The sequence below is a fragment of the Atta cephalotes genome (genome assembly GCF_000143395.1).
Source record: "Atta cephalotes unplaced genomic scaffold scaffold00027, whole genome shotgun sequence".
Lineage (NCBI taxonomy): Eukaryota > Metazoa > Arthropoda > Insecta > Hymenoptera > Formicidae > Atta > Atta cephalotes.
The window spans coordinates 1,091,983-1,106,581 of record NW_012130091.1 but is presented as its reverse complement, the minus strand read 5'-3'; the positions used below and the strand labels follow the sequence as shown (position 1 = coordinate 1,106,581).

The following is a 14,599-nucleotide window of genomic DNA, read 5'->3' as shown; positions in this document are numbered from 1 at the left end:
ATATACATATATATATGTATATATATATATTTTTTTTAATAATAATTTTTATATTTATATAATTTTTGTGATAATATATTTATATTCATATATTTTTTATTTATATATATATTATATTTTTATAAATATTATAGAATTATTATAGAAATTATTATTTTAAAAAACTGTTATTAACATACTATTATTAAAAATGCAGAGTGAAATACAATCGACCCTCTCCGGGTACACTTATCAAATCAACAATAAATAGAAAAAAATCGCAACAAATGCCACAAAAATATTTTGGAATTTCTGATAAATAAATAATAATAATAATAATAATAATAAATAAGAATAAAAACTAACTTTTCAGAAAAGAAACATATATGACGATAGTAGTTCGAAATCAGAATTTCATAGACAACAAAGATTGTAATCCAGATTGGTGTAGGGACATTTAGAGTCATCAGATTGAGTACTACTGTTTAATCCGATTTAGAGATTCGATTACATAAACACCCACTAACTCCATGTTAATAATTTGCTTATTAAAATGAAATATAATTTTTAAATTATAAAAACAATTATCACTGTTGTAGTATTTAATGGTTTTATTAATATTTACAATTAATATTTACAATCTCATAACAATTTTTTGAACTGTTTTAAATTTACTATCATTTTTCCGCATCATATGAACATAACACACAAAACTGGCGTGATGGAAAAGTGCGGAAAAGGGCACACTAAAATCGCATGTAATGTATCATTACTTTTTTGATCTTGATATCTATCTTTATGCACTCAGATTTTGTCATTTTTCTTCATTTGTCTCTACATTACGCAATTCCATCATATCAATCAGCATCAAATTATTTTAACCTCTCAAAATATGACGGTTTACAAGAACAATGACGCTATCTTATCTATGATCCAAACACTCTCTACTATGTCTATCGTGTCGCTAAACTGAAGTTAGCTGAAGTATCAAACTAAAAAATACTCTATATATAAAAGTAGCGCATAAGTTCTTCATTTTTTATTTATCAACCACAAAATAATAAGAAGATCAAACTCAAGTGACCGATGAAAAGTGTGGTCATGAAAAAAGTGGTTTCGAAACACGGTTTCGGAAAAATATGGACGAACTGACGAGCGTTGTCAGAGAAAACTGTGAACTAAAATTTTCCAACAGGAGGCTCATTCTTGAGCACGTACGAATAATTTTCTCATATGAAAATGATAGTTTTTCGATTGTGATTGGTCAATATGGAATTGCTATTTTCGTATACGATATTTGTTCAAGAATAGGGCCCCAGTTTGTATATCGTATGCATGCGAAATACTCCGTGGTATATACTACATGAGCTGAAAAGTTCCGGGATTTTAATGAAAATAAGCGTTTTTTGGGCAAAGTTATATTTATTCCTCAATATAGTTGCCTTCGAGGACGATACACTTGGTATAGCGATTTTCCAACATTTCGATGCTCTTTCTGTACGAAACGTCCAAGCCTTCGAAATACGCCTTGGTTTCCGCGATGACTTCCTCATTCGTGAAGCTCTTTCCCTGGAGCCACCGCTTGAGGTTTGGGAACAGATAATGGTCGCTGAGGGCCAAGTCTGGAGAATACGGTGGGTGAGCAACCAATTCGTAATTGTTCTAATTTGGCCATCGCTTTCAAGGACGTGTATGACAGTGCATTATCGTGATGGTACAGAACGAAGGCGAAAGTAGCGCCACTTAAACGATTGTAGCTTGTAAACGAATGAACGAAATGTCATGAAACTTCATACATAAACTAGTGACAGATGAAATGAATCATGTTCATTTTCTAGTAGCGCCACGTATTGAAAAATCCCGGGACTTTTCAGCCCATGTAGTATGTACATACATATACACGTGTGATCTGTGATCAAGTGACAGTCAATACTTTTAACTTTTCGCGCAAAGCGCGATGGTATTAAAATCACAATGCCTCGATTTTCTGTGGGTTTTCCGAAACTATATTTTGAGCCTACTTTCAGATTTTGAGTTTGATCCTCCTTCTTATTACACCGTGTATTACACTATGTATTACACTAACCATGCCCTATATCAATAATATTAGGTATGGGAAAAAGTTCGTGGCGTTTTTTAATGCCATCTAACGGGAAAAACGCCACGAACTTTTTCTCATACCTAATATTAAGCGCTTATTGGACTACGACCTAATACTAAATGCTTATTGGACTGGGTCACAAATAGTGATTGAAATAATCAATAGAAAGGGTATCGACATTTCGTTCAGACCAAAGGAATATGCTATTTTGATATAGCTTTAATATTTAATATTTAATATTTAATATTTTAACTTTGGTAGTTTTAATATCGAATGGCTACGTCCATGATGGAAGGCATAACGTGGTGCATCGACATACAGAATGGACTATTGATGGCGGTGATGGGGGTAGAAATATGAGTAGAGTGAGAGGCAGATAAATGAATAAATGTTCTTTCTCTATTTACTAAGGCCATTCATAGTCAGATCTTATATTCAAGACCGTCTTTAAATACGATCTTAAGAAGTCGAACGAACTAATTAAAGGGCTGCATTAATATCTTAAGACATTATTTAGGGCTGCCGTACACAAAATTCCGCAGTAGGGACTATAAGACGTAAATTTAAGCCAATAAATCAATCAGAATATTGCTTTAGGTCTACGTATCTAACGGAAATGGAAATAACAAACTTATCCATAATCTCGCAATAATAAGGTAAATTTTAATCGGTTGAAATTAGCCTTATGGATAAGTTTACTGCTATTTCTTTTTTCGTTAGTCCAGATTTACAATAGGTTTTTTAAGCTTTAAGACGTAAGAAATTGATCAATTACAATCGAATGCAAGAAGAATAATTGATTATGATTCGTCCATTCCTTATGGCTTAAGGCTTAAAAATCTATTGTATATCCGGGATTAGAGTACGTAGATCTAAAGCAGTATCCTGATTGGCTCATCGACTTGAGTTCACGTCTTAAGATTACAGAAATTTTGTCTGCGGCAATCCTTAAGACGATCTTGAAATAAGAATCGAATACCAGCCTAAACCTGATTAATTATTGTTGATTCAGCAGTACTGCTCCAACTAATCAGGCTTAGTAAACAAAGAAAGAAAGTTCATCCATTTATTTGCCTCTCACTCACCTATGGCACTCAGTAGGTTTTCTATAGTTTAATGTGATCCCCTTATTGTCCGAAATCCGCTAGGGACACTGTATAATAAGAGGCTTGCTTGGTCCTGGAGAGCGATTCCGTAATTATCTTTACACGTGCTCCTACCGACAATTGTCGGTGTCGTTGCGCAGCTTTTTCACCATATAAAATATCTGTGCAACGACACCGACAACTGTCGGTAGTAAAGACATAAAGGCTCCGCAAAATAAAAGGAATAAAGAATAGAGAACAGAGAATAAGAATTTCAATCAGAAACTGTGTATTCCACAATACATGATATCTGATAGGTTCAAATTCTTATTCTGTTCCCTCTTCCTTTTATTGTGCGGAGTACTTTACGGAATCGCGTCCCTGGAATGCGTTTGGATTCTTCATTCGATGGGAGGTGGCTAGGAGAGTGGACTCTAGTTTCTAGAAGTTACCTAGGTGGGAATCCGAACGCGACCAAGAAGCGATAGAATCGAAAGGGTTATTCGCATCGCATGCCCAAATTATCCCAAAGAGCACTTGAATCACAAGTAAGATCACAATGGCGTTTGGAGTTGCATTCGTGTGCTCTAATGTTCAGTGACACGAACGGATTTAAGACAAGTGAACATGTCCTAATATAATCCGAGACCACTCGAATGGATCGGATGTGCCTCGTTTTGTTTCAGGTATTTTGTGTTACCTCGATTATTTGAAAAGCGTTTTTATTTTTACAAAATAAATGCGTTTTTAATAAATAAAAAAGTTATAAATTAAAATGTCAAGGCTTTTTTAAAAAAAAAGTAAATGTAGTTAACTAATAAAATTCGTCTTTTATTATATTCGTATAACGCTATAAATTTCAAACGTTTCGACTTATAAAGTCTTCATCAGTGATAATAAAAAAAATTTATTAAATGCGTTTTTATACAAAATGAATCTGAAATATTTTTTTCAATACAGAACGTTTTCAACTATTACGCGTGCGTAACATGTCCCAATTGTATCACCTTCTGAGGTGAGACAAATGGAGCATACTCTTAATTGATCCATGGAGTATGCTCTAATCCATGGAGTATGCTCTGTGATGCGAACATCTAATCATCATATTGGTTCCGATAACGTGAATGTATTGGAGCGTACAACACGAACAAATCTAAATGCGTTTTTGATATAAATATAAAAATATAATATAACAATATAGTATAATATTAATAAAATAATAAAATAAAATAAAAAGAATAATTATAATAAATAAAATAAATGAAATTAGAAAAATTAAAAAATAAAATAAAATAATATTAATATAATAAAATATAATATAATATAAAAATATAATATAACTTTTATAGAAAAGTAGGCTTATGTAAATGCAATGCAATAAATTAAAATGTCAAGGCTTTTTAAAAAAAACGAGCAAATGTAGTTAAATGTAGTTAACTAAAATTCGTCTTTTATTACATTCATATAACGCTAAATTTCAAATGTTTTGATTTACAAAGTCTTCATCAGTGATAATAAAGAAAACGTGTTTATGTAAACCCATCCAAAGTCAATGAATTAATATATGATAATATATGATACATAATAAAAATTATCGCTCTAGGCTAATCTTATTTAGTTATTCCTGCGTTAAGATATTATGGATCAAAATAAGCATTAAGTCAGAAATTTGAAAATCCATAATTGTAAAATTATGTTTAACTGGTTCTTCTGTGTTATCGAATCAGCTTAGTCAACAATTTCATATAAAATGTCATTCCGAATGAGGATTTCTTCAACGACTATTTTACTATATTTTGTACAATTAAATATCATTTCTGATTAAAAAATTATTATATTTAATTCAATATTGAGAATTTATTTTTCACTTACATTAATTTATATAGAATAGTTAATCCATATAATATTTTAACAAGAATAATTAAATAAGATTAGTCTAGAGTGATTAAATTAATTTACATCTCGTTTTTTAAAACCTTGACATTTTAATTTATAACTTTTACATTTATTAAAAACGCATTTATTTTGTATAAAAACGCTTTTCAAATAATCGAGGTAACACAAAATACCCGAAACGAAACGAGGTACATGTCGGACCCATTCGAATAGTCTCATGGATTAAGTTAGGTGACATGCTCACTTATCCTAAATCCGTTTGTGTCACTGAACATTGGAGCACATAAATGCAACTGCTCCAACCATCATTTTATCTGTGATCCAAGTGCTCTCTGGGTTAATTTGGAACATGCAACGCGACAAATTTTTTAAATATGTTCGATCTAAAATCGATTTTTTAGAAAATCGATTCTTTTACTTACGATATTCGATTTTTTGAATATCGATTCTTAAGTTTCGATTAAATCGACAAATCGATTCTTGAGATCCGAAATTGATCTTCCGTGTATATATCGACATATGTGATGCATTCGCGGAGACACTATTAGCATTATTTCTGTCAGTCTATCTTTATTGTTTATTAGACATAAAACAAAGATAAAATGATGCCTACAAATAATGCTTGTAGCGTCTCCTCGAACGCATCTATAGTATTGGACGGAGCATGCGACGAAATATCTTTGCTCTTTCGTCTTGCGGGCCTAGAAAAAGTAAAATAAATGTTTGGGCACGGAATTCTCTTTCTATTATTGTCCTATTGGTCAAACTCTTTTTCTACTATTGGTCGCTATTACCCAAACGAGAGCGCTGCAATTGCTCACTGCCAATCGCAGCGACTTCTGTGTAGGGAGTTTAGGATTAGTTTGTTTTTTTAAGTGCTGTAATTGGCTGCGCGCAATTAAATCATGAGCAATTGCCATACACTTTATCCAAACATCGTTTTATCTCTTTTTAGATTTATCAAGATAATTGCGATGCTAATGCTTCATCCAGTATTATGTCAGTATGTCGACACGTTGTATGTAATGTACACTGAGGAGAAAAATAAGGAAAATAAATATTCATTTTTGGTGTGAACGGGTGTAGGTGAGCGCGCCATCGTGTGGATTAGCATAACATCTACTAGCTAATAGCCAGCGCGATCATCTAGACCCACACCGAAAATGGACCTCATTTTTGTTAAAATTCTATATTACTAACAGCGTTTACATTTAATCACTCTGTGAGCAAGATTGAGTCAAGAACACTTCGAAAAAAAAAGTATTGTAACCTTTCTGTGATCGGTTATATATCGGAATTTTTTTTTATGAAGAGTACCGTAACACCGACGAGACTATTAAAAATCGTCAACTCTGAATAAATTTTTAGTGATATAAAAGGGCCAGATAGCAGCCCAGATAGCAAACATAAGTCATTTTAACGTCAAATTCTGATTATGTTGTACAAATGACAAAAATTGAAGTGACCTCAAGTGACCAAAAATTGACTAATCGATGTTTCCGTCATGTCATGACATCATTTTGATTCTGCTTAATTTTCAGTTAACAAACAGAATTTTGATTTTACGCTTTGATTTCTCATTGATTTATACCGATGCAAATCAAAATATCACTAATAATTATTAAATTTGTATTAACAGTTTCGTTTCTATGCCAATCATTCATAATTTAAATTAATACATAAGATATTTAAAGCTGCCTCTGCTGACAGTTTAATATTATTAATATTTGAAGAAATTACATGAAAACGTAATAATACGCTGGTATTTATTAACTTAGTTAGAAAATGATAATGACAAAGATATTGTCCTCAATCTCGAGAAATTGATTCATGATGGAAAAAATATAAGGTAAAACATTGCGCAAATTGACGATAGCAGTACTAGAAATAATCAATTAAATAAATATTCCAATATGCACTTTTTCCTACGTATAATAGCGCTGGTATTGGAACAGCCAAATCAAGTGTTACTCAAATTCATTCTCTTACTGCATATTCACGGGAGTACTTCACCTTATATTCTTTCCACCATGATTCAACGTGTTTCGTCTCGCTACGATCTGAGTATTGCGATATAAATGTTTTATATTTTAGCATAAAGCCGAGAGCACAGACTCTTGCATAATGCATAACACATAAGAAAATAAATCAATCAAATGCCGTATTTCTTTTCTTTCCGTGAAATAAAGAACTCTGATTGATTTTTTGGCCTCATGTTTTATATATAAGAATCTTATATAAGAATCTATGCTCCCCGCTTAAGTGTGTTTGACTGTGCTATTTGGATTTGTGTTCTAGTGTTTTCCTTCCTCAGTCTATCATATCCTTAGATTTGTTCACGTTGCATGCTCCAAATTAACTCAGAGAGCACTTGGATCACAGGTAAGGTTGGAGCAGTTGTATTCATGTGTTCCAATGTTCAGTAATACGAATTTAGAACAAGTGAGCATGTCATCTAACCTAATTTAGTGAGACCATTCGAACATGTGCTTCATTTCGTTTCGGATATTTTATGTTATCTCGATTATTTGAAAAACTTTTATACAAAATAAATGCGTTTTTAATAAATATAAAAGTTATATTATATTTTATTGTATTATTATTTTATTTTATTTAAAAAATTTTTTTACTTTTATTTATTTTATTTTTTATTTTATTTTATTAATATTATATTGTATATTATATTGTTATATTATATTTTTATATTTATATCAAAAACGCATTTATTAAATGCGTTTTTATACAAAATGAATCTGAAATATTTTCGTCGATACAGTAAGTTTTTAATCATTACGCATGCGTACATAACATGCCCCAATTGTATCATCGTCCACCTTTTGAGATGAGGCAAATGGAGCTCTTAATTGATCCATGAAGTATGCTCTAATGCGAACATCTAATTATATCATATTGGTTCCGATGACGTATTGGAGTTGGGCATGTTGAAACATGCGACGTGAACAAACCTGGAGTAATGTCTTGGGGCTACTCTAGGGACATTTGGATGTAGAATCTGAACTTTGACAGGTTAATGATAGGTTATAATTGATGACAACAGAGAAAAATATCAAAGCATTCCTCGTCTCAAATCCAGGGGCACTAGGTTCTATTCTGTAAGGGCGCATTCACATCTTGACAGAAACGCGGAAAGCGGAAAAGCAGTAACCAATTAGAACTCTAGTTGGTAGTCTACAATTTCGGCTTTTTGTACTACTTACTACCAGCGCGAGTTCTAATTGACTACTACTTTTCTGTTTTCTGTTTTTTCATCGAGGTGAACGCGTCCTAATTGTCTTTACTCGCTTACTGACAGGGTGCCATTACATGAAGCGCGGAAATGCGGAAACACGAAAACGCGAAAGACAAAATTAATTAAACTTTACTAAATTTCTGCGTTTCCACGTGTTCCGCCTGTTTTGATCTCTTAATATTACATGTAGTACAATTTGAGCGAAAAAGCGGAATGGAGAATTAGAAATAATTTAACGGTATTTATTGATTAAAATGTTTGTATTCAATATGTAGAAATGAGTTTACTAGCATTCCGTTCCATAAGAAGTTTCTCTACTGTACCGGAATCGTGGCCGGAACGGAATCAACGAAATGTCGATTGCAGACTATATCGATATTGCTATTGCTGATTGAGAATTTAACAACTTTGAAGAAGAAAATTAATAATAATTCTTATTTTTCAATACGACACATTCTTGTTTTATATATACATAGTTCAACTATAATGCAATTCTTTAAATAATTTCGATGTTATTCTGAAATAATTGAAGAACTTCTCATGATCAATCGTTTGCATTTCAAGGACTAAATGATCATTTGCGTTTTGGAGATATCTCATTCTTTATGTAAATATTGACTGTATCCAGAATTTTCGTTTTCTTGTACAAGGTGCTATCAAAATCCAGATAAATTTAAATTTAAATTTTCCGCTATATTGTGTGTCTCCGCCAGAGGTTGTTGTTAGCGAGAAAGCCTGATGCTTCTAGTAACCAGTCAGTAAACAGTCATTCTCAAAATGGCCGTATTATGTGACGCGGTGACTGCAGCGCATGCTCGCATCGCAGTGTTTCGTGATTATGACAGATTTTCTAACCTAAATAGTCGTCAACTTTAATGATTAAATCTCACTTCGCGGGACTAGACACAACATTTAATTGCAAGATTCTTTCATTTTATGCAAAAACGCGTCGAATGAACATAATTTCATTGAAATTGAAGGTGAGAAGCGCCTTCTGGATAATTACTTAATAATTTATCTCTGTACTCACATTGTTATTCTGCCAGTTTTGTTACGTTGAAATGTGAATTCCCGATACCCATGTAGCATATATGTAATGAGCGGACTTTGCGCAACCAATCATAAATCGTTATTTCATAAAGGTTACAATCACATTAAGATTAATTTCATAAATTTTAACATCTTTAATCATTATTTTCAATGCATTTAATTCTGTACTTAAATACATGATAATAAAAAATGAATGACAAATACAATATTTAAACATCATACTGTTGATTCCGCTTACGCTCATTGCGCTCCATGAAGATGAAGCGATTTGAAACCGAGTAACGAAAACTGCGAAATGCTCGTGATTGATTTTGTTCTCGTTTCGCATTTCGCTATTCCGTTGCATGAGTTCGAATCCTCAGAGTCGAAAGCCTGTAGTGTGATTACGACTTTACGGAACAGAATGCTAATGAATTAATTTCTAGTAAGAAATCCATTCCGTCGTTCCATATACATGGGATGGCATCCTAAGGGAGTCACATAAAACTATGGCTGTGTTCCGATAACTGTGTCAAAAATATTCTTTTCAGTTACAAGATTGGTAGCGCTGTAATTAAAAAGCTTCCCACATGAAATGCATAAGGCATAAAGAACTTCGCACATAAAATGCATAAAGCTGGTTCTACATTAGTTGCAAGCCGGTCGCAAATTTATTGCAACAGCCAATCTGAAGCTTGCATTTTGAAATTAACACTTCATATTGCCTGTCGCAACAAACTTGCGATCTGCTTGCAACTAATGTAGGATAATTTGTTAGTAAATGAAAACTACAATGTTAGCTGATCTCTTAAGGAATAGCTATGTTAATTACAGTATCAACCTTGTAATTAAAAAAAATATTTTCGACACAGCTGTCGAAACACAACATCACTGACAAGATAACAGACAAATTGAATATTTTTAATTTATTTATGTCTATTTAATTTGGGAATCGTTTGGGAAAATTCGAGAAAAGCATTTAAAAATTTAAGAAATGTATTTTTCTTCTAATTAACAAATTTTATTATGCGTTAAGTTAGCAGACAGATTTTATTTAATGTGTTTTATGAATGAATCAATAGAAATCATTTGGGAAAGACATCTTCATTATTATTTTCATTTAGGAAAAGTCACTATTTGATAATTCAATAGATTTACATATTACGAAACAAACAAAACCCGGGTGTAGTAGGTGTAGTACAATGAATATAGTAAACCTAAAATCGTCAAAAATTAACCAATTAAGCCCGGACTATGCATAATAAGAAATTATGTGTAGTATGAAATCAACTAATCATAAACTTAATTATATTCGACTAATTTTCTTCATTTTCAACTGTGATTGGTCAATTTCTTATGGCTTATAGCTTTCTATATTTATTGTACTGAATGAAATTTGAAAACGTAGTCTAACATTGGAGTATTCGGAATAATAAACTTTGAATATAAAAATATACAATGAAGAAAAAAATTGTCAGCATGTGTTATTTTTTTAATTTGTAAATATTATTATCATTTAAATACACTTCAAGAAGAAAAATATTAATATTTATTCTTTATTTTTATTTTTCAGTAAAGATGGATAAGTTTTATACATACATATATGTCAAGAGGTATTATATACATATATTTAACAAATATTTAAGTATTTTTTCTAGGCATGAAAGCAATTTGCGTTAATTTATAATATGTACGTTTATTCATTTAAAGATTATTATATACATATGCATCTACATATATGTTTCTCCATAAAACATAAAACACATTAAATAAAATTGCTATTTGCTAACTTGACGCATGATAAAATTTGTTTATTACAAGAAAAATATACTATTTTCCAAATGTTTAAATATTTTTCCCAAATTTCAAAATGGGCCTCTCACTCTACTGGTTCTACTCTCATCATCGTCATAGTCCATTCTATTGATCGCAGTATAGACTTTTGCATAACGCATAACGCATAGTGCATAAGCAAATCAACTAATCAGAATCTTTCTTTTATGGAAAAGAAGAATTTCGATTGGTTGATTCCTTTATGCATTATGCATTATGCGTTATGCAAGAGTCTGTGCTGCGTCCAATATGTCGATGAGTGTGTAGTTGAACAGTGTCTCTTTCTAAGGGAACGTTTATATTGGTCGTAATTGTATGCTGTATGCCATAATGTAAGAAGACTAATCTAGTCGAGTATTCCTCTCTTGTTACATTGTACAATAAGAAGGGAATACTCGAAGATAAATTTTTACCCCGGATCTATAATAGGTGTTTTAAGCTTTAAGTTGTAAGAAATTAATAATTATAGTCGAATCGAGAAGAATAATCGACTATAATTCGTTCCATTTCTTACGGCTTAAGACTTAAAACTTTATTGTAGATCAGATTACGGCATACAGTTACGATTAATATAAATGCTTGAAGAAGAAGATGGACTTATTTTGATCCTCGAAATCGTCGTATAAACCCGTTTTCTTCTTATCATGAAAATGATTTTCTCATTTTCTCATTCCTTTTAGCGTATTCAAGCCGAACGAATTTGTGCCAACTTAGGTTGGATTAATAACGTTGTATGCTCTTCTATTGATGGAATAACGTCAACCAATAGTAGAAACATTAGGTCTGTTCGCGTTGCTTGCACTTTTTGCACTCAGCATCTTCGCTTTCTCTTTTTTCAAAGATAAATATATATCTATCTCATTTTAAGTGCAAAAATATTTGGGGATTTCATGCAACTCAAACAGACTTATTATCCAACCCAAATGAGAGCAAATCTGCTCGAATCGAAAACGCTATTTAATTCTCTCTCTAATAGAAGTTGATTTGGAACTAGAAATCTGGTGATTAAATTTTTAAAGTTGCAACAATACTGTCAAATGTCTCGCTGCTATTCGCGCGGCTTCAACGGAGCGAGTTAGCAAGCGTCGTGTATAGCAAGTAACATCAAGTAACATGGCTACGAGTATTTCAGAAGAAATCGAGGTATGTTGATGATGGATCGAATCATACAGGAACGCCAATTTCGTCCACATGACGCAGATCGCGACGAAAACAAAGCGTAATATCGTGCGATAATTTTCTGCCGGTCTTTCACATTTCTTTCATTATCCTTCTCCCTCTGCGTCCCTCACCCTCTTGCTCGTAGAAAGTGTTCCGCGAGGTTTGCAGCGTTTTTTCGTTCGGTAAAGGTGCCTCGTCGCGTCAGTCCTATCGATCATTTATAAATAATCGCCGGAAATATCGCGGGCGACTGCGAGGGGTGGCGTGGAACCGGCAAAACGATGCGCACGCAATCCGTTGTGACCATCGTACAGGTTAGCGCGACCATGCATAAGGTTGCTCATAATTTCCGAATCGATGCGTCTGAATGCGATTCTAAGGTGATTCCTTTTGATATCGGGTAAACAGTGACATAATTCTTTCTAGGAAATCGATCGAAAGCAGAATACGGAAGTAGCGAGTCCTGGCGAGTTTCCACCTGAATACTTAATCAAACATCCATTGCAAAACACCTGGACTCTATGGTATTACGAGCCTGATAGGACCAAAACATGGGAAGAAAGCCAGCGGGAAATAACGAGCTTTGATACAGCTGAAGATTTCTGGAGGTAACTGGATTTTTTCTCCATAAATATTCCAGAGATTTGCAAAATGTAAAATATGAATTATAGCAAAGGAAAATCTTTTTTTTATGTGCAGCTTGTACAACCATATAAAGACAGCCTCTGAGTTAAGACAAGGTTGTGATTATAGCATGTTTAAGCAAGGAATTCGGCCTATGTGGGAGGATGATCAGAACAAATGTGGTGGACGATGGCTAATAAATCTAGACAAAAAGCAAAGAACTACGGATCTAGATAATTTTTGGTTAGAAATTCTATTGTGTATGATTGGGGAAGCCTTCAATGAATATTCTGATGACGTTTGTGGAGCTGTAGTAAATGTCAGGCCAAAAGGAGACAAACTTGGTGTCTGGACATCGAATGCAGATTGTGCAGATAGTGTTATGGAAATTGGGTAAGATGTCAAACTACTTTGATTTCTTATCTCTGACTTTTCAAGCTTACTAGTATAATAATTTATGATTTTAGCCGGAAACTCAAGGAAAGATTAAGGATTACATCTAAAACAACTATGGGATATCAAGTACATAAAGATACTATGGTGAAAGCTGGGAGTCAAACGAAAAATACTTATACACTTTAAATTTCACTAAAAATTCATGATATCACCCTTAAGTTGTTCATTCAAATATGATAATATGAAAAAAATCAGATAATAAAATTGTGTGAAAATATATCTTTGCATTATGTTAAAAAAAAAATAAAAATTTTGTTTTCAAAAGCATGTTATATTGTTGTAGTTACGTTTCTATAATAATAAATTAAATTAAAATTAATAAATCACATTAAAATATGAAATAGATGGATATATTATTAATATAAAGATTCAGATTAAGAAATATAGAATACACATAGTTCACTACGATTGATGAGATACGCACGTGGGCTGCTTATTTTTGTGACTAATTGACTATATGATTTGAATAAATTTATATTCTTAAATGTAATTGTGCAACCTCATTTTTCGACAAATAAATCCTTGTAATCTCATTTAATATTTATGTATAGTAGTTACAATTCAAGAATTTTTTATAAATATAAAAAAGTAGTAACATATGCTTTCATACTTTTATTTATATTAGTTATATAACGTCTTTGTACATTAAATTATCTATTATATACTATCAAATTTGTTCATTGTTAAATTATGTCATATTTGATTGGAAAACAGGATAAATTAAAGCATCAATTCAGAAAAGGAAATATATATATTAGCTCTAATATAACACACATTGAAAAATCTTGTATTGATATCATATATTCTTATTTTTTAATATCAATTCCTCCATAAGTTCTTTAATATCTCTCCGTCTTCCCTTTTCTAAGGCACGTATTAGATTTATGGCCCATTGCTCAGTGTCGGATTGCAATATATAAATTTTTAAAATCTGTAAACATTATTTCATCAAGTTCAATCTGAGTATATATTTTAGGTGTCTATCTAAGCATATGTGCTTAGTATTACATGCTAAGTGTACACACACACACACACACACACACACACACACACACACACACACACACAATATATATATATATATATATATATTATTATTATTATATATATGTACTACTATAGTTCTTCTCTACTATAACTATAAGTAAGGTTAATTATTTTACTTTAGTAGTACGTACTACGTTA

The 14,599-nt window shown here is 32.0% G+C and overlaps 2 protein-coding genes across 2 annotated transcripts in view; one reads left to right on the top strand and one right to left on the bottom strand.

The window, feature by feature from the left end:
- Nucleotides 1-12,286: 12,286 nt before the first annotated feature.
- Nucleotides 12,287-13,633, top strand: LOC105620482 (eukaryotic translation initiation factor 4E-like). The gene is made up of 4 exons (XM_012201973.1): nt 12,287-12,316; nt 12,761-12,942; nt 13,034-13,351; nt 13,426-13,633. Exons 1-4 carry the CDS (start codon nt 12,287-12,289, stop codon nt 13,538-13,540), a joined length of 645 nt encoding a protein of 214 aa, XP_012057363.1. The 3' UTR covers nt 13,541-13,633.
- Nucleotides 13,634-14,014: 381 nt separating this feature from the next.
- Nucleotides 14,015-14,599, bottom strand: part of LOC105620481 — a 7,091-nt gene continuing 6,506 nt past the window's right edge. The window contains 1 exon segment of the mRNA XM_012201972.1: nt 14,015-14,394. Coding sequence (XP_012057362.1) covers nt 14,211-14,394 — 184 coding nt within the window. The 3' untranslated portion in view covers nt 14,015-14,210.

Coding starts and splice junctions, on each gene's coding strand:
- LOC105620482 (XM_012201973.1), top strand. CDS start 12,287: ATGGCTACGAGTATTTCAGAAGAAATCGAG. Junction 12,943..13,033: donor ACAGCTGAAGATTTCTGGAG/GTAACTGGATTT, acceptor TTTTATGTGCAG/CTTGTACAACCATATAAAGA. Junction 13,352..13,425: donor GATAGTGTTATGGAAATTGG/GTAAGATGTCAA, acceptor TTATGATTTTAG/CCGGAAACTCAAGGAAAGAT.